Source organism: Andrena cerasifolii, chromosome 1 (genome assembly GCF_050908995.1).
Source record: "Andrena cerasifolii isolate SP2316 chromosome 1, iyAndCera1_principal, whole genome shotgun sequence".
Taxonomy (NCBI): domain Eukaryota; kingdom Metazoa; phylum Arthropoda; class Insecta; order Hymenoptera; family Andrenidae; genus Andrena; species Andrena cerasifolii.
In genome coordinates this window covers 6,122,712-6,141,091 of record NC_135118.1, presented here as the reverse complement: position 1 = coordinate 6,141,091, position 18,380 = coordinate 6,122,712, and the positions used below count along the sequence as shown (strand labels likewise).

The 18,380-nt window shown below is 46.8% G+C and overlaps 1 protein-coding gene across 5 annotated transcripts in view; it reads left to right on the top strand.

Moving 5' to 3' along the window:
- Positions 1-18,380, top strand: part of Sowah (ankyrin repeat domain family member sosondowah) — a 204,742-nt gene that overhangs the window by 27,344 nt on the left and 159,018 nt on the right. For all 5 annotated transcript variants that reach the window (XR_013085032.1, XR_013085031.1, XM_076809181.1 and 2 more), the window contains 2 exons: positions 335-370; positions 683-807. Coding sequence is in view for 3 of the 5 variants with exons in the window: in XM_076809181.1 (XP_076665296.1) it covers positions 335-370; positions 683-807 (161 nt within the window). In the remaining 2 variants the exon portion in view is untranslated. The remainder of the gene's footprint in view (positions 1-334; positions 371-682; positions 808-18,380) is intronic.

Sequence of the window (18,380 nt, the reverse complement as noted above, 5' to 3'; positions counted from 1 at the left end):
GTCTTGCGTCAGAGAATCAATTATTGGATCCGTATATCAATCTGATGACCGAAGCGCGTCCGTGGCGCGCGGCGCCCCGCTGCTTTTACGCATTTCCTTCTCCCCTTGCCGCCCCGTTCGGGCGTTGGTAACGGCGAGGCGCGCACCAGCTCCACGGGGAAGAGAGAGCGCGCCTCCCCGTATGATCCAACCACCATATAGAGGCGATCTTGGCAGAGACGACCGGTTCTCGCTGGTCCCAGGGTTCGCCTCTGCTCGCGTGACGTAGCGCGTAAACGTTGATTTTTCGAGCGACGGACCGAGAGACTGACTGACTTTCGTCTTCTCCCCGCAGGGTGCCGACGAGGATGACAGCGCTTCCGTTGCCTCGGTAAGTTCATCATCATCATCGTCATCGTGCTGTCTTATGCGGATCGTGTCTATTGGGCGCGCGCGGGGTCCCATTGCGAACGGAGGTGGCCGAAGGGGGACGATAATTCTTCCGCGAGGCGTGCACCGGATCGGGACACCGCCCGATAAACGCACGCGATCGAATCGACTCGAGAGATCTTAATTAAAATTTCCCCGTCTAATCGGCACCGCGGATCTCGTCCCCCGTTCCGTTCGCCCCGCGCCGCCCGATGCCACGAGCAACCCCCGACCGTTAATCGAGCCACTTAGCAATTATTGCTTTGGGAAGCAGCAACTGGACGGGAAGTCGCGGGAGTGGCTGGTCAGAGCGGCGCAGGGGGACTATCAGGCGTTGGCGAAGCTGGCTGCGGAGGAGCCTCGTCTCGCTCGGCTGAAGGTAAGTCGGTTCACCAGCTTCTTTTCTCTTTTCTCTCACGTCTTACTACTTCTCCTTCTTCGTTCTTCACTGGTTTCTGTTTATCATTGCCCGCGCGAGGGGATGATTGTTGATAAATGTCGGGGTTGCGTCCCAGCGGCCAGATATCGGCCGTAAATATTTACCGTCTGGGAACGATTCCCTCGGTCGGAATCGCGTGCACCGGCCACGCTGAAAAATTGTAGATCCGCGCGCGATTCGTTCGGCCGCGTTTCGTGCGGTTATCGTTGCACGGCTACGCACAGGCGTGTTCGCGCAATGGATCTCATTGAGTTACGGCCGCGCCGCCTCGGGTGATAATGACAAAGGTGGCGGGCCAGAGGTTCGGAAATATAATTACGGTGTGGCTTACCGTAGGCCCCGGGATCAGGCCGTTATTACACGCACGGCGGAACTTAACACCTGCGGCGTTGTAAATTCGCCGTTTTCGCGCGCCACCATTGACAGGTCAATAAATCTAAGAGGCCCCCGTGGCAATCAGCCGGTCGGTGTACACCAAACCGCCAATATGTGGAGCGGATCACCACTTGTCCGATAGTAACGGGTTAAGGATTATTCACACTGTTGATAGCCGGTTATAAGCTGTTAGATAACACACAAGGCCTTCGTCGTGGGTTCACTTGAATGGATTAAGGCTCGAAAGGGTGGCTCATGTATTCAATTCGATACTCTGCAGAGATATAGAAAGTAATAGCTCGGGCTTTTAAGGAAGCTATACGTATTGTTATCATCTTGTGCAGTCGGTGCTCCATCGCAGTGGCGCACCCAGAAAAGGCCTTCGCACCCCCAAAGAAAGACTTTGTAAAAAGAAAAGAAAACTGGATTTTATTATTTAAAAAAAAATTGTAACCACGTAATGAATTTTCACCGCGTTGAATTTGCATTAAAAATATTTTTACCCGATCAATTCGCCTGCCTCAAAATTAAATCCCGAGTGCGCCACTGTTCCATCGAGTACCCTGATTCACGGTCTAAAATTACTTTTATTTCTCATCTGACCTAGATAAATAGATAGTCCAGAATACACTCGAACCTTTCTACATCAGTGTTTCCCAACCTTTTTTGAGTCGCGATTTCCTTTTTATAATATTGTATAAAGGGTCTAGCAGGGTAAGCATGGGCAAACGGCCCTCATGCCGATTCTTGGAGTTGTTGTTTTTTAAACAATGCTCCTTGCCTGAAACACCATTATGTAAAGTTTTAGATCGCTACCTCCCTGTTTAAGGATAATACGGAGGTAAACGCCTTTAACGTTATTATTTTTTTTCTCGGTTACTACTTAAGATATTTAAATGAAAAAAAGAAACGAAAAATAGCTACATACTAACTGCATTTCGTATATTTTTCTAAAAATTATAAATCAATTATTAAGGGTAGAAAAAAAATTAATATTTTGGGAGTGGTTTATAGAAACAACCCTTTGAGTGACCACCACCAAAAAAATTAAGAATAATACTCTATTATCGAGTTATTATATATAAAAACCTGAAGATAGTCGAGATGGTGGAACATAGTTAAATAATTTAATGAAGATCAATATAGTATAAGTAGGTGGGGTGTTGTGAAAAGAAACCCTAGAAAACACTTCGCGACCCACCAGTTGGCAATCACTTTTCTACATCATCTCTACTAACATCTTCATACGTAATTAAAGAAATACCCTGTACCGATCAAAACCACCCAAAATGTGAGGCGATCTGATACTTCGTCAAATGAATCAAATCTCAGCTGCTACGACCAGTATCCACTGAGTATCGCAAACTACCATGCTCGCATCAACCCAGGAACAAAAACCACTCGCGATCAGCAACGTTGTTTCCTGGGGTCGAACAGTTTGAAGCGTCCGTAACGACGGCCCTCCGTTCCGAAAGGAAGAGAGGAAGGAACATAGGGGATGGAAGCAGTTGGGAAGTGGGGGCGCAGCAGGATGACTGGAGGTGGTCTGCGAAAAGGGGGTTGGAGGTGGCTCGACCGCACAGGGGCTGCGTGCTGAATTCATTCCGCTGGACAAGGTTGCCCCACACCCACCTCCAGGCCACGTCGGCCTCATCCCTTGGGATAAATTGGCCGAACCCGCGTGTTTGCGGATAACATCGCCGCGATATACGCTCCTCGCCTATGGCCGCGCCGTACGAACGTAACCATACACCGCCCCGTTTTTGCGACCGGGAGTCTCTCGCGCTCGTGAAAATTGGCAACGAACTCCGCTCCCGTTGTCTTTTTCGCGTCTGCTCCATGCCGCGTCCTACACGCCCCGTCTATCACGCGGGCTCGCTTTTCCGTTGCCCGCGAGGAACACTGGAAAAGGGCGGAAAAATGTTTTTTCCCGAGGAATCGCTGTTTCATTCGAGCGTTCCCTTGTATCTAGTTTAACCCGAAGCTCTGTATTTCTCTGCGCATTTTTCGTATAAATAATGTGGTAATTGAATACGCCCCGGTGGAATTGATTCACTTCCCCGGGCCTCGCAATTAGACGGTGGGGCACTGGATTCTACTGGAGTTTAATGCCAGCCCTGAGACATTAAATATAACGTATCTTTTTCATTCTTGATGCATGGGCCGCTCGCCAGACATCGAGCTTCCCCAATTATTTCGAACAGCGTGTCTGTCGATATAACAATTTGCTATCGTTGCTACTCCGGGTATGAGACGGGTGGGGGCTGTAACATCGTTTCCAGTCGAGTCTTCGACACATGGATATATATTAATCCATCGATGAATATGCAACGGCGAGGCCGCGAGAATGCGAGGCCGATGGGATGCGGGAGACAAAGTGAAGCAAACGACAGGGGTGGATATGTCGTGGCCGGAGGGGGGGCAAAGAGGAAGGGTCGGCGGGCATTCCAATTATTCCCCCGGTAATTAAATCAACACGGAAGCTAATCAACGTTACTCCCACTGGCCGTTACTCTATACCCCTCGTCGAATTTTTGCGCGGATAAATAAATCGGCCGATTACCCGACAGCCGAACGGAAAATCGTATTTCACGGCTAACCGTGGACGAAGATGTCGCTGAATAATTGAAACAAATTCATTATGGTGTCGGGTGGCTGTACAAATTTGAACAGGATCGATGGTACAGCGTTTCGGCTGCGATAAATACGCTCGGCGGCCGAAAATGTCGAGCGACCTTCTTTCCCAATCCCGGCTCGTTTAATTAGCCATTTTCGGCACGTTGCGCGGGGTTATTCCTGCACTTTTGTGATATTGTTTACGCGGCAGCGTCGGGAGTCACGGCGCGTAGCTTTCCTTTTCTCCCGTGGATGGTTTACGAGCCCGTATTAAAGAGCCGTTCACACACACGTGGCCTACGTGATCGGCGCTCGAGCGCCGTGGTCGGCCATTGTATTCGCTGGGTCAGGTGTACATCGTCGCCGTGGTACCGTGTGCCCATTATACTTTATTAACGGACGCGTCTGGCATCGCGATAGATTCGCCTCTTCGATTCGTGCGTCCCTTCTGAAATGCAGGACGGGTGCATCGCTCTGACGTGCTCGCTCCCCTCGCGCACCGCCACGTCCGCCGCGCTCTTTTCCATGAAATCGTTAAAATCCCTTTCTCGACGCTCTGGGCAGGTGCGTCGCTGCTTTCAGGTTAATTGTTGTATCTGGTTCGTTTAGATTCCCAACTTCTCATTGTCTTCTGATTGACAGAGAATCGGGCCGGGTTCACCTGCGACGCGAGCGCTGGGTAATTATACGTGGGGTTGATTAGCGAATTAGGACACCATTGCTGCTAAGTAGTTTCGAAGACACTGCGGAACTTGTGTTGTTGGAATTGATCGAGGGTATAAAGAGTATTCGTTTTTGATTCTGCTACCTGCAGGTAACTAAGCAGAGAGCGATGATTTTCTTTTAGAACGACTCAGAAGAGTTGACCATTTAGAAGACGGAGGTTTACATTATTTTTAACAAGAGTCTCCTGTTCCATTACACTACAGCTAAAATTGGATTTCTGTCGATCTGCAGGTAGCACACCGTTTCTCTAAAGTGCAATTTAAAATTGGAACTGCTATTTTGCCGTGTGAATAAAATATATTAGGGGAGATCGGGGTAAAATGAGCTTTCTCAATTTGCTCTATAAAATAGGATATATTTACAAGTTTTAGTGACGTATTAAATGAATATAACGATGATAATTATGCACATTCAAATATCGAAAAATGTAAGTTCATTTAAAATCTTAAAAATTAATTTTTAGAGACTTTCGATTGCTTTTTATTTTCAATTTAGCTTTTTGGATAAATGAGTCATAAATGTGTTATTTTAACTCAACATTTTTTATACGTGTTTAAAACAACCTTATACATGTACACGCGTTTAAGAAGACATTAATCCCAACATTATTAAATAATTAATTTTCTACTGATTGTGAGTACATCTTCGGGGTAAAGTGGTCGGGCTAAACTGAGCTGCAAAGAACAGATGCGCAAGTGAGGTGCGCAATATTCTAACGTGTCAGCTGGCTAGAAAACCACGCGATGTGATGGAACAGCAACTAACCTCAAATAAATGAAAAGTCTTCCACAGTTTTTGACAATCACGTTGCAAAAAAAAAACTACAAGCTGACATGCTACATACGTCAGTTCAGCGCAAGGGGTTAATAGTTACCTATATCCTTAATTAATGTTCTTATTTTATTTCAGCTCACTTTACCCCAGATAGTAGCTCACTTTACCCCATTTATGAGTTAAAGTGGTCGTTTTGCTTCTTTCTTTTCAAGTTGAATTTTAATATACTCTAAGTTAATTTTAAGTATTCGTCATTTATCATTAGTATCTAATATTCAAATTACTTTATAAATCTATTTCCTCACACTTTTATTTAAAGGGAACAATTTTTTCGACTTCAAACTGTTTTCGTCTCACTTTGCCCCGGTCTCCCATACAAGCGAAACACATTTGAAGTTCCGCATTAGTACACGATCTGCCCAGGAACCCTTCGAAGCAAATCTCCTTGAAATACAACATCGTTAATTCCACACACCACGACTTTCCATCACATTTCCGTCTTTTACTTATTAAAGCAACCCCCATAATTGGCAGCAAACCCCGGCATTGCTGCCAGTGCCGCAGCACGCACCATCCAAGAAGCAAAGTATCGAAACGAAAAGCAGTTAGCAACGATCACGGCGTTATATATTGGCCGATTCAGCGCTGCTTCGCCGCCCGTCCGTGTATTTATCTGCTGGTATCGGTCGGTTTAATAACGCCAGGCAATCAGAAGGTGTTCCCTCCTACCTACTTCTGCATTCCCCCCTGTCCCATTCGCGTTCCCCCGCGCCGATAAATAATAACCATTTGTATCGGATTCTAATTACTCGCTCTAAGCAAACAAATAAACGGGAGAGGGCCGGGAGAGACGCGCCGTGAGAGGCAGCCTTAATGTTATGGTGGCTGCAGGCTGATTTAAGGAGTGTGGGACCGCCCACCTCGAAGATGCATCTCCGGAGCCCGAGCACCGGGTCCACCTGTTATGAGTGTTTCAACGCCACCGTGCGTTCCTTTATTTTTCGCGATCGGTCCCCGATGCCCCGATACGGGGCCGTGAAAAATGTCGGAAATACCGCGGCGGTAATTAAATTGCCAGGAACCGCGAGATCGATTCCCATGGCCAGCCTCCGCGGCGTCGATTCATTCCAGAACCGGGCAGGCGCGTTGTGTCCACCGTCGCGGGCTTATAACCGAGCCTCCGCCGTAACCGTGTCCCTCGATCACTGCATCGCTGGCAAACAGAAGAACACGCCTACAGCGAGAGGCTGAAGTTCGTTTCCAGAGGCGATCGATCCCTGTTCTCGCGGCGACGATGGTGATCGATACGCGCGCACGGCGAGAGGAGAAACGCGTTCTCGCTTAAAGGGTCCACCGAAAAAATGCCGACGGTAGTTCGTTACCGATGGGCTATTAGCGGGCGTAACGCACGTCCTGGCAGCGTCGCAGGACTAAGTAAACCCTGGCTAACAAGGAGGCGTATCCGACGGCCACGGAATGATCTACCGATCCAGAGTTGGCATTATTTCGTTCTCCGTTCTCCCCATACCCCGTTCCCGTACCTCTCGTACCTCCGTCGACCTCTGCTCTCGCTCTAGCTCTCGCGTAGCCCGAGAGAGGAGCCCGCTTCTACCTATGGGCAGAATACCTGCGCCTCCTACCTACGCCCCCGAATATTAACACCGTGATTTATGCGCGTAATTATCTCTAGTTATTTTCTCCGGAGGGCCCCGCTTGCGTCCGTAGCTTGTCTTCGTAGCTGCTGTTGCTGCTGCCACTGCTGATACACAACAAATTAACCGTGTTCCTTCTTCCGCCTCTCTTTATCCTGCCTTCACTTTCCACGCTGGCTCGGCCCGCCAGTTTATAGGTGTCTCGCTGCTCGTAGTAATTGCCTTCTTATTATTGGAGCTATTTCGATTTTCCTCGAGCCCTGTCCTTCGGCTAGGGAGGCCACCGTTGGTACAGTGGGATTTTATGGATCGGCTAGGAGAAAGCTCGTTATTCTTGGGCGAGATGGGAACGTGGGAAGGAAAGTGAATGGGGACTGATAGTGGATCAGCAATGGCGGGACTCGGTGGTGCAGGGTGTCGCAGATCCGGGCGCCACGGAGGCGTCATCTTCCCGTGGCATCGTCTTCCGTGGCATTCTCCGACGGATGCTGTCTCCGCTGTTCCAGGCCCCACCTTTTTCTCCACGGTCTAATAGTCTTCTAGAATTTCACGTTTCGTTTCGCCTCGGTGTCCTCGACCCAGCTACTCACGCTCGAATTAGTCGGTGCCCGCGAGTACCAAGGAGACTGCGCACACGCCCGCTTTAATCGACGAGCCCCACTGCCGCGGCTCGGGCTTGAGAAAAAGAAGGGAAAGGAGCGGGGTATCGGAAAGACAATGGCCGGGGAGGCTGGCTGTGAAACTCGAGAATTGCTCTAACCATTTTATATATGAAAGCTTGGGCCCCGGCTACGAGGATCCGAGCTGATCTCGGGCAGCGGACCGTGAACGATTGTGAACCCCGCGCGGGCGGGATCGTTCTTTGAAAGTCGCTCTGCTCCCGTACGAAAAATCGCTATTGTGTTTCGCCAGCTCCTTGGGCACCCGCGAAACCGGGCCGCAGATCGCGCGGTAATTACTTTGCTTTCACCGATCCTTGGTTCCTCCTTTCTAAGGATCTTCATTGGCATCGTAGGCTTCGGTATAGGTACGTTTAAAGGAGCTCGGTAGGATAGTCCACTTGCCGTTTGCGTTACGAAATCAATTTATACTATCGAGTTCTCTTGCACGAAAACCACCCTGCCGACAAGGGGCACTGGCACCCCCAAAGAACAAGGAAAATGGAGATTAATGTAACCATGTCTGAAGTAATTCAAGAGGTTTGTAAATAGAAAAGAAAACTGGATTTCACCCTTTAAATAAATTCGTATAATCACCCAATAAATTTTATTGAATTGAATTTGCATTAAAAATATTTTTCTCCGTTCAACTCGGCTGCCTCCAATATGAAATTCTGAGTGCGCCACTGTTCTGAAGTATCTTTCAATCTTCCTTCTGACTATCACTGTTATCTATAACACACTATCCTTTGATTTGGGTACTTATCTTACATCCCGAAGAACTCCATGCAAAGCGCGGCCACTCGAAGGAATCGCCCTCGAAACCCGCTACCGGGGATTTTCATGGCTCCCGAAGAATCACTGCTAAGGTCCTTCCTATTCAGAGAATCCCCCGCGGTTCTTGACAGATACAACTCCGTTGCTCGTGATTAATGTCGCGCCGGGTACAGGTGTACCGGTGCAAGCCGCGTACGCCGGTTTTGCACGCACGGCCGAGGTCGAGGCTTCGCTCGGCCGTAATTTTCCCGCGCCCTGAGCGAGGTTCGAAGAAATTATGCGAGTAATAACGAGGAACGACGAAACGTCGCTCCGATATCTGGCCGCGAAATCGTTCGTGACGCTTGGTCGTCGATCGTTGCCCGGTGCGCAGAGAAGAGGGCCCAGCACTCCTTCGGAGACGAGGAGGAGAAGGGTAAAAAAAAAATGCAGAAGGGCGTTCACCGTCACGTGGAGGATATACACGCGTTCACGTATCATGTCGGTGGCAGGAGCGGTGACTGCTTGTTCGCACTGTGCACCGCTAATTAGCTTCAAGACCGATGGCTATCGAGCCCAGCCACATGTCCTTAAAGTGGCGAGCCGAAACATCCGGTGCGGCCTTTCCGTTCGGAAACTCGGTCGGTTTCTTGGCCGTACGGGAATCCACGGCCAACCCCTCCGTCCTCTTCATTACCGTTGTATCAGTTAGCGGGGCGATGTCAAACAAACGACCTGCAAATGCGACTCGGCCCGAACGGGTCGTATCGGTGCGTGACAACAGCTGTGCACTTGGAAATTCATAATATACGCGTGTTACCCCTATTCCGATAATTATGCTCGCATGTAAGGCCCGATTATCGAATGCTGCCCTCTTTCTGCCTCGCTGTCCCCCGTGCTGGATTGCTCGCGTCGCGTTGAACATTGTGGGATAGTCCAGTTCCTGATTTCTTGAAATTTTTTGTTTCTCGAGAAATCAGAAATCAGATCATACTTCTTGAGAATTCTCGACAATTCTCGAGAAAATGAAAAAGATATTACAAAATTTATATTTTTGGAATAATGTTGATAATATTTATCAAAATCACAAGAAACCTTTAACTAATTGTTCATTCCTGTCTAAATTGCACAAACCTTGTATAAATGGAAAAACAGATATTAAATATAATTGATATATTTATTTATTTAATACAAAATTTGTGCAAAGCGAAACATTACTTTTTTATTTTAAAATAGTTTTTTAATCTGTTTCTTTTTTTTTGGTGATAAAATCTGTAGATGTAGGAAACATTCTTTCGATTTGAGTGGATGTTGATTTGATCCTATGTAGCAGATCCAAAAGTTATGGTAAATTGGGTGTCCTTCCAGTGGACTCAAAAATATGAAATTCCTTTGTTAAAGTCCCGAATTTATCGTGTTCCTGGTTGATACTAATTTCTTGGAGGCTCTCTGCGATTGCTATCGCTAATTGTTTTCTTAATGGTAATACTTCATGTTGAGAACCCGTAAATTTTTCAGTATTTTCAGTAGAATCGTGGAAGACTATGGTACTGAAGAAATAGATTTCACATGCCCAATTTGTAAAAAAAGAAGGAAAGAGAAAGAACGAAAGAAAAAGTGAGTTTCAGGGGAAGAAACCAACTGGATCTCATATTAGGAACCCATTTTCTTATCTACGTATTTGAATGACATTCATTTTCGTTTTATTATGAAGAAACCGAATCTTTGTCACAGTACTTTCCGATAGGTTGCTAAAAAATATATATCCTATTTTTAAAACGTGTATCGAATTTTAATCCAATTGTTCTACGTCAAGAGTTGTGACATTTTTAAGAAACGGGTCTCATATTCGGCTACTTCACCCTACTTGTTAGGAATAGGGTAGTATCCTATTCAACTTGATGCGTCCAGGTCTCTGGTGCCAAATAGTCCTCTGAGTTCCCTGTACTCTAGTCTGTTATCATCTTCACCACCTACGACCTGCAGAATGCACGATCCCATAATATTTTTTCCACCCGCCACATGGAACACCGTTTTACCAGAAACCCTGTTATTTCTGTTAACAATTCGTCTAGTACTACGCTTCATCCAATCGTTCCTCTCCAGAACGAACGGAATTCCGCCTGAACCCGCCAAGTTATACGGACCGCATATGCGGGGACGGCGCAATTAGCGAACAGAGCTCATTATGGAGACTCTCCGCGCGGCTAAATACTTAATACAGGTATCACCGTGTACGTTCCTCTGTCTCGTTTGAATCCGTAAGGAACCATTGCGCCTGGCACACGCTCTGCCAGCCCGCATGTAGGCGCTCGCGATCCAGGAGAGGGAAGCCCTCGTGGCGTTGCCTCGCAAGCGACGTATGTACGCAAACGTGGGATCCACACACGCGGGCTGCGTGCGTGCACACAAGAAGCCGGTGTGCGCCCCGAGCGGCGGACGGATCGCGTGTCGATCTACGCCGAGATACTTATTTTACAGTTGTATCACGTTTTTCGCGTGGAAACAAAGCCATTGTTTGTAGTTCGTACACGCTACACGGCCGCCCGAGCCTGGCCGTTCGTTCGACGCGATCGAGGATGCGGAGCGCCCGTCCGAATCGACCTCTCTTCCTCCTGACCTCACCTCTCCTATCGCCTCTGCCATTTTGACGACCCTCGCCAAGATGGCCACGCGTTTATTTTGCACCTCTGCTCTCGCGGCTTGGCGTCGTCGATCGAATGGGCGCTCCTGTTTGGGGATAATTTAGCGCGGGGGTTGGTTTTGGAGTATTTATTGATTTGTGCGACGGGGCCATTAATTAGTATTCGCGATGGGGAGAATCTAGTTTTGCAAGATGTACACTCTTGAGTCGCCAACTCGGTGTTAGGACTCCTGTCATATTTCGTGCTAAAACAAGCAACTGTCAGCTAAATATTTGACTGACTTTTGTTTATACTTCTACCGAAGTGGGAAACCGAAGACTCGCGACCAGAACAAAAGCTGCAAGCGCGAGCCTGTTCACCCGTTCACGAATTCCGCGGCCAGGATTCCTCTCGGAGAGAACGACCCGAGTGACGCACACGTGGCGGCGACGTTCGCGAGGAAGGGAACCGAGGGCGGCAAGCCCTGATGAATTCGTGAGCGTCCGTTGATATTTCAATGTCAGCGTCGGCAGTTTTTGTCATTTGTTCCAGCAGCCTTAGGAGTTGGTCATCGTGTGCACACCGGTTGCGTCGCCGTCGCCGAGCTAAATCGAGTTTAGGCTCTAATTGCACGACGACCGCGCCATTTCAACCTTTTCTCCACTTTCTTGGGTGGAATTAGTGGAAATCTCACAAGCCATAAACTAATCCTTACTATCCCTTCTGAAAAGGTCACCTTGATTCGACGACGAAGCGACAACGAGTCACGATTCTTTTCCAAAAAAAAAAATCGGTAAATTCTCGTGTAATTAAAACCACGAATTAACAGGCTTACAGGCGTGTCAGGCTATTAATCAGCCAGCTTTTTGTACCATTATACACATCCGCACTGGTAGCCATAATTAGCCACAGTTGCCGCGATAATTGCGCGGCCGTATCGACGGCCAGACACATTCTACTCTCGCCAAGGCCGTAAACGAATCGACCTTACAGAATCTGCGTTATATACGCGGTCTCGTAGCGGTCTCTAATTGTCCAGACGTATACACGCTGCTCTCGGGAATGTCAGGCCAGGATAATCTGCTGAAGTCTCCCCCGGAGACCGAGAAAACCGCCAGCCTAGGCTCTCTCTCGTGGAAGATTAGCCGATCCCTATCGGCATCGGTTGTCTTACGTTAACGAGCCGCTATACTTTCGGGGGACCGTACAGCCTGTCCTTCGCCGTTTTCTCCGGTCCACTTGGGCCCCACTTCCGCTTCTCCGAGGCCTCCCCCCGGGTAAGGGACGATTGCGCAGGTAAGAGGGCCGAGCGAGCTGCTTCACGGCTGCGTTAACGCAGTTAACGCGAATAACAAACGTGACCGTCCTCCTTGGCTCGTCCAGCCGCTAAAAGGACGACGGGGGCTTATATCAACAGGGCAAAAAGCGCGTTCGTAAATCTTTGTCATCGGTGGCTCGCCCGCTCGCTCGCTCGCGCGCTCAATTTGTAAGCGGCGCTAATATATTGCCCCAGCTAATCGAGAGGCGCAGCATTGTAAATCGAGGATTATCGCCGGTTGATTGCGTCTAACCGCGGACGCATAATTTATCCTTTAATTGGCCCCTCTTACTGGGACGGAGCAACAGCAATTAGCCGATATACGAGAGGATTGTTTAATACGCTGCGCTTGTTAACACGTAAGGGACTCGGTGTAATCGACGCGCGATCGCGTGTACCGCGCTCGATGGAAATCGAAGTTCGCGTCGCCGGCAGTCTCTGCTATCGGGAGGCGCATCTCTTCTGGCTCTCGAAAATTCATCGAGGCGATTCGGTATCGGTGATTCGTTGGAAATAGCGAATGAAAGCGGAGAGGTACGGGGAGGTCGGAAAGTGGCGCTTAAGTGGCGGTGAACGCCGAGGATTTCAGTGTCAGGGGGGGGAAGGACGCCGGTGGGAAATTTACTGGTAATATTTTTTCGCTGCGGACGCGACGCGCTTAAAACAGTCGGAATATACGGCACGATACCGACTTTGGAGAATTTATTAGTACTCCTCTGGCCTCGTGTTACGCTCCTCGCAAACACGCTGCTGCAAGACAGGGGCCTGGCGCCACTTCCAGCCCCACGACCGTCGTTAAACGATCGTTAAGAGCAGATCGTATCTCCCTTTGGGTCTTCCTGCCCCCGGAGGGGCTCGATTTCACGAATTTTCCCGGCGATTCACGCGAACTACCGGTCGGGGGAGAGGAGACAATCCTGCGTTTGCGAAAGTTTACTGGAAAGCGATACCTTTACGATGCCTGGGCTTTAACTGGGCGAAGGGCGTTCCTAAGCTCAAACCTTTCACGGCGACTTCCTTATCTGGTATGGATCATGTCATTTTCATACACCAGAACCTCGACTACTTAAACTTTCCCTGTGGTCATACAAATAGCAATATACTGTTAAGGAGGTTCGATACCGGAGCAAAAATAACGAGAAATCTTTGAAAAGTGTTTTGATCCAATGTCCAAAGTGTAGTCCGCATTGCGTTAAAATTTCAAGTCGATTGACAGCACGGTTTATGAAAAAATTGAATTCAAAGTTGCGCTCTTATACACAGGCTGTTATGGGAGAAGCGATAAAATTTCTATAAAATGTTACACAGAGTCCTTAAAAATAGTGAGAAAGTCCTAAAAATGTTGCAATGAAAAGCTTAAGTATTCCTATGAAATTCTAAAGAAAAAATTGGACATTTACCGTACGGTTTATTAGATAATTGAATAAATAGACAGCAATGTGCTCGTATTTTTGGAACTGCCTGAAGGGACTGTTTGAAACGTGGCAACGCTGTACGCCAGGTAGTCATCTGTACAGTGTATACTTGTACAAAGGATACAGTAAAAATTTGTAAAAACACTACCAGGCTGTAAACATGTATTTAGTAATTTGTTGCGACGCCACAAGTGTAAAGTGGAAAGAGAAAGAAAGATGGACGCAAAGCGACGTTGCCGCATTTCGCTCGCATATTTTACGCTACTTTTAACGAAAATATTATATTTCTAACTGCATTAAACATACTTTTTGTTTAATTGAATTCCAAAAGAAAGTATGTAGTAATAATTTTATTAGGAATAGACATGTAAATAACATTTTTGTCTACATAATTTTTTTTTATCTAAGATTGGTATCACTTCAGAGCTCCCATGTATAAGCCTAGGCTTACCCCTCTCGCCGCCTGCCCCGCGAGTGAGGTATCGAACCTCCTTAAGCTTTATTTAACCTACAATTAGAGAGTAGGTACCTATTTCGAAATCCTTCCGTATTTACTTGCTGAAAGTGAAACAGCGACAGTCCTTTGAATATCTGTTTCTCGTAATGGCCACGATTGAATCTTTGTTGCACGCCAATTGTTGACAAGGCGTTACGTTACCTATGCATACAACGAGGGTATAACTCTCGCCGTTGTACCTGTTTTTCTTTGCCTTTCCACAAGCGTAGGTATCAGTATCGCCAGGAAATGCACAGATTTATCGCCTCGAGGCAGGTACCGGTTAAGAAAGTTTGAAATGCCTCTCGAGAGGTGAATAAATACAGATTAATTAATGGAGTTAGTCAGCGAGATCCGCGGTACGGGGTCACCAGGGAGGGAAGGGCCATTTCGGCGCGGAGCGTTGTTACCCTCCGTAACGAATTGTTCATTTAATTTCACCGAACATTTTCGGCGTCGCGGGCTGGCCCCCGCACAGCTCTCTCTACGCTGTGTTCCGATAAATCGCGAATAAAGGGATTGGTCCGGGGAGGTGGTTGGAAAAAATTCAGCCGTTTTCCGCGCGGGGAACATTATTAGCCGACGTGGACACGGGAAAGAGACGCCGCCAACAGTTGGAGCGGGTTAGAGCCGCGGGGCGAGCATTTTTTCGAGATATTATCTGGGTTTACGAGCTTTTACGACGGTCCTTATTTATTGCCGCGCAACAGAAAGAAGATCAGCCTTTACTACATCTCCTTGTGGACGCCGGGGACCCAATTCGGGCGAAAACGTCTGGGAAACTTGGGAACACCGAGCGCAGCAAGTTTTTTTTAGCGGTTGAGAATTGTTAATAGATTCTACTTGATTCTGATTTCCGAAATGTCCATTGTGGTGTAGATTTGATGATACGTAGGGGAGACCGAGGTAAAGTGAGCCTGAAAAAAGTTTGAAGTCGAATAAAATTTTTCCCTTTCGATGAAAATGCGTGGAAATAGATTTATAATATAATTTAAACATTACTGTTGGTAAATGACGCATAGCAATTCTTAAAATAAACTTAGAGTATATTGAAATTCAACTTGAAAGAAATGATGCAAGTGGTATCACTTTATCCCATGTATGGGGTAAAGTGAAATGTAAAGAAATAAGAACTGTACTTAATGATATAGTAAATATCAACCCCTTACGCTGAAATGACATGTTTAGCATGGCAGCTTCTGGTTTTTTTGCAATGTGGTTGTGAAAAACTGTGACAGATTTTTCATTTTGTTTGGGTTAGTTTCTGTTCCATCACGCCGCGTGGTTTTCTAGCCAGCTGACAGGGTAGGATATTGCGCAGATCACTAGCGCATCGGCTCTTAGCAGCCATTTGAGCTCAGTTTATCACGGTCACTTTACCCCGAATATGTACTCAGTGGAAAATTAATTATTTAATAATGTTAGGATTAATGTTTTCACAAACGCTTGTGCGTGTATGTTTATAAGCTTGTTTTAATCACTCAGAAAAAAATTGGAGTTAAAATAACACATTTATGACTCATTATCCGAAAAGCTGAATGGAAAAGAAAACCAATCGGATGTCTCTAAAAATTAATTTCTAATTTTTTAAATGAATTTACATTTTTCGATATTTGAATCTGCATAATTATCATTCGTATATTACGTACATTTATTACGTCACCAAAATTTGTAAATATATTCTATTGTCAAAGAACATATTAAGGAAACTCATTTTACCCCGGTCTTCCCTATGACGTTTAACTTTATTGAGGCTTAGGGCAATAATGGAATTTACTGCTGTGGGTAAGATTGCGGTCGAAGAAATTATAAAGATCTAAGTTCGACCTTTAATTCCGCAATTCGGTTAATTTTTATTTCGCTACATTATTGCTCAGATTACCAAGTGTTTGCCGTCAAGATTCAGAGGTCTTACTTGCTCTCGTCTAAAAGTTGCGAGTTCCAGCTATGAATTCTAGACTTCTATATCGAATTAAACGCGAGTAGTGTTGTGCATTAAAACGTACAATTCATACGCTGCGATCCAATAGAAGCGATACATAAAGGACAGACGATATTGGGTGGACCAAAAAGGCCGTGAAACAGTTGAACAGATAGGTACAGCAGATGGTTTTAACGCGTAGTTACTTTTCAATCGAACTGTATCTATCTACTCGCCCCGCAATATTTTCCATCGGAAATATTTTAACGAGAGCAATGTCGGGTCCGGGATTATATCTGTTCGCTGGAGCGTTTCTGTATTGGATTTCAGGGGAATTACGAAAAATATCAATTAAACATAAAAGCGCAGGCCCGTGTCATCCGATAATGGCGAGATCGGACGGCCCCCGGGGCGGCGAATAATTGGGATGGCGGTAAAAGGGAAAAAGGGGAGCCCGGAGGAAACAATACAGCAAATAACACAAAGCAAATTGCAGGCTCTACTTATCGTATACGCCGCTGTTATAATTTAAACACCAGTTTAACGCATATCCTCGCGTGTTTTCTGCATTCCATACGCATCCATATTTTCCTATTAGGTGCGTCACATCATATTAAGATGCGCCACAGTACGTTACATCATACTAATTGCTTATTACACGAAGAATAACAGGGAAAATGAAAGAAAATCAGTGGTAATCAACTCTTTCTCAACAGAATAAACAGCTTAATAAACTCAAACAAAAATAATCAACTCCACTCATAAAAAGAATCAATTCCACTCATAAAAATCTATTTTTAACGTGGAATAAGTTCGATTTCGAATTAATGTCTCTAAATCGTACCATACTTATCCTAATTCGTACTTTGATATTTAATCCCTACAATCATCACACGAATGTTGAAAAGTATGTTTATCTACCCCCGATTTAGGCGCAGGTACGAATTAGGCAAGTTTACCCCACATACATTAGACGAAACTAAATAGCCTTCTGTTAACAATCAATCAACGATACACATCTTATTTCTCTATAAAATTCCCTGAATCTTTCAAAGGAAAAAATTCGTCGAAAAATTGGTTTCACTTATTAAATCAACTTCGACACTCAGGTTCGCTAGAAACCTCCCCATAGGTACACCTCAGAAATGTTTTTCAATATTACAATTACGTTCCTTTCTTTGCTGAACTCTTACACCATTCACCATGACATATCGAACACGTTCTGTTATCATGCCCACCCTACACATTTCGAAGCATCGATCAATCTCTGAAAAATCGAACCATGCCTCGTTTCCATAGAAAGTCTACACAGAATCGCAGTAGTGCATCCAATTACCATCTTCCACTGGTCTGTTTTCCAACGTACCTATTTACCTACACCTCGTTCATCGCTTGCAATCTGACTTATTTCCCCCAGGAATGATTTTCCTCGGCCGAACGCGCGCCCGCGTTCGCGCGTAAACGTTCGTAATGTCCGTTCCATTTGTTAACCGCGAAGACGCTCTGGGCGCCCGGCCGATAAGGCGAGCTTTCGCTCTGGTAAGCCGCTCGATCATTCGGGTGCGGAGCAACCCTCTCCCGTTCATTTGTTTGCTCGTTGATTCGTTTGCCCTCCGGGGGTTTCGTCGATTCAAAGACGGGCGCGCAGACAGAGGGCGGGGGGCTCGGGGCGGTGGTGAACACTCGGAACAGAAACGGTTCCCCAGCCCGCGATTCCAGCAGAGGTTCATTAGCGCTCCTGTCCTTTGATTAATGGCAGCCGGAGGATACCACTTCGCCACCGGTTTTCTTTACAGATCATTTCACCGTCCCCTATCTAGATGGTCGTTAAGATGATCCTCCTACGAGCCTCGCGGCCCGAGGACAGTCTGCGAATGCGATCGCGCCGGTTACGACGCTTCCTATCGCGAGTTCTGCGCGACTTATCACCTGCCACGTCCTCCGCGCCGCCGCCTTATCGCTTGTCATCGTATCTCTTGGCCGTCGTCGATTCAAACGCGTCGCGACATGCGCCTCTGATGTCCGTTAATAACTTTCCCCTCCCCGCCTTCTTTTCCCGCGGGACTAATTAATGAATTCAGCCCGAATGATTTACTGCCGGAATACGCGCTACACCGCGCTGCGTGCGCGCTGGTATCGTTCGCGTGTGCGATTACACGAAGGGCTTTTGTAGTCCTTTGCACGATTTGGGTGGGAGGGTC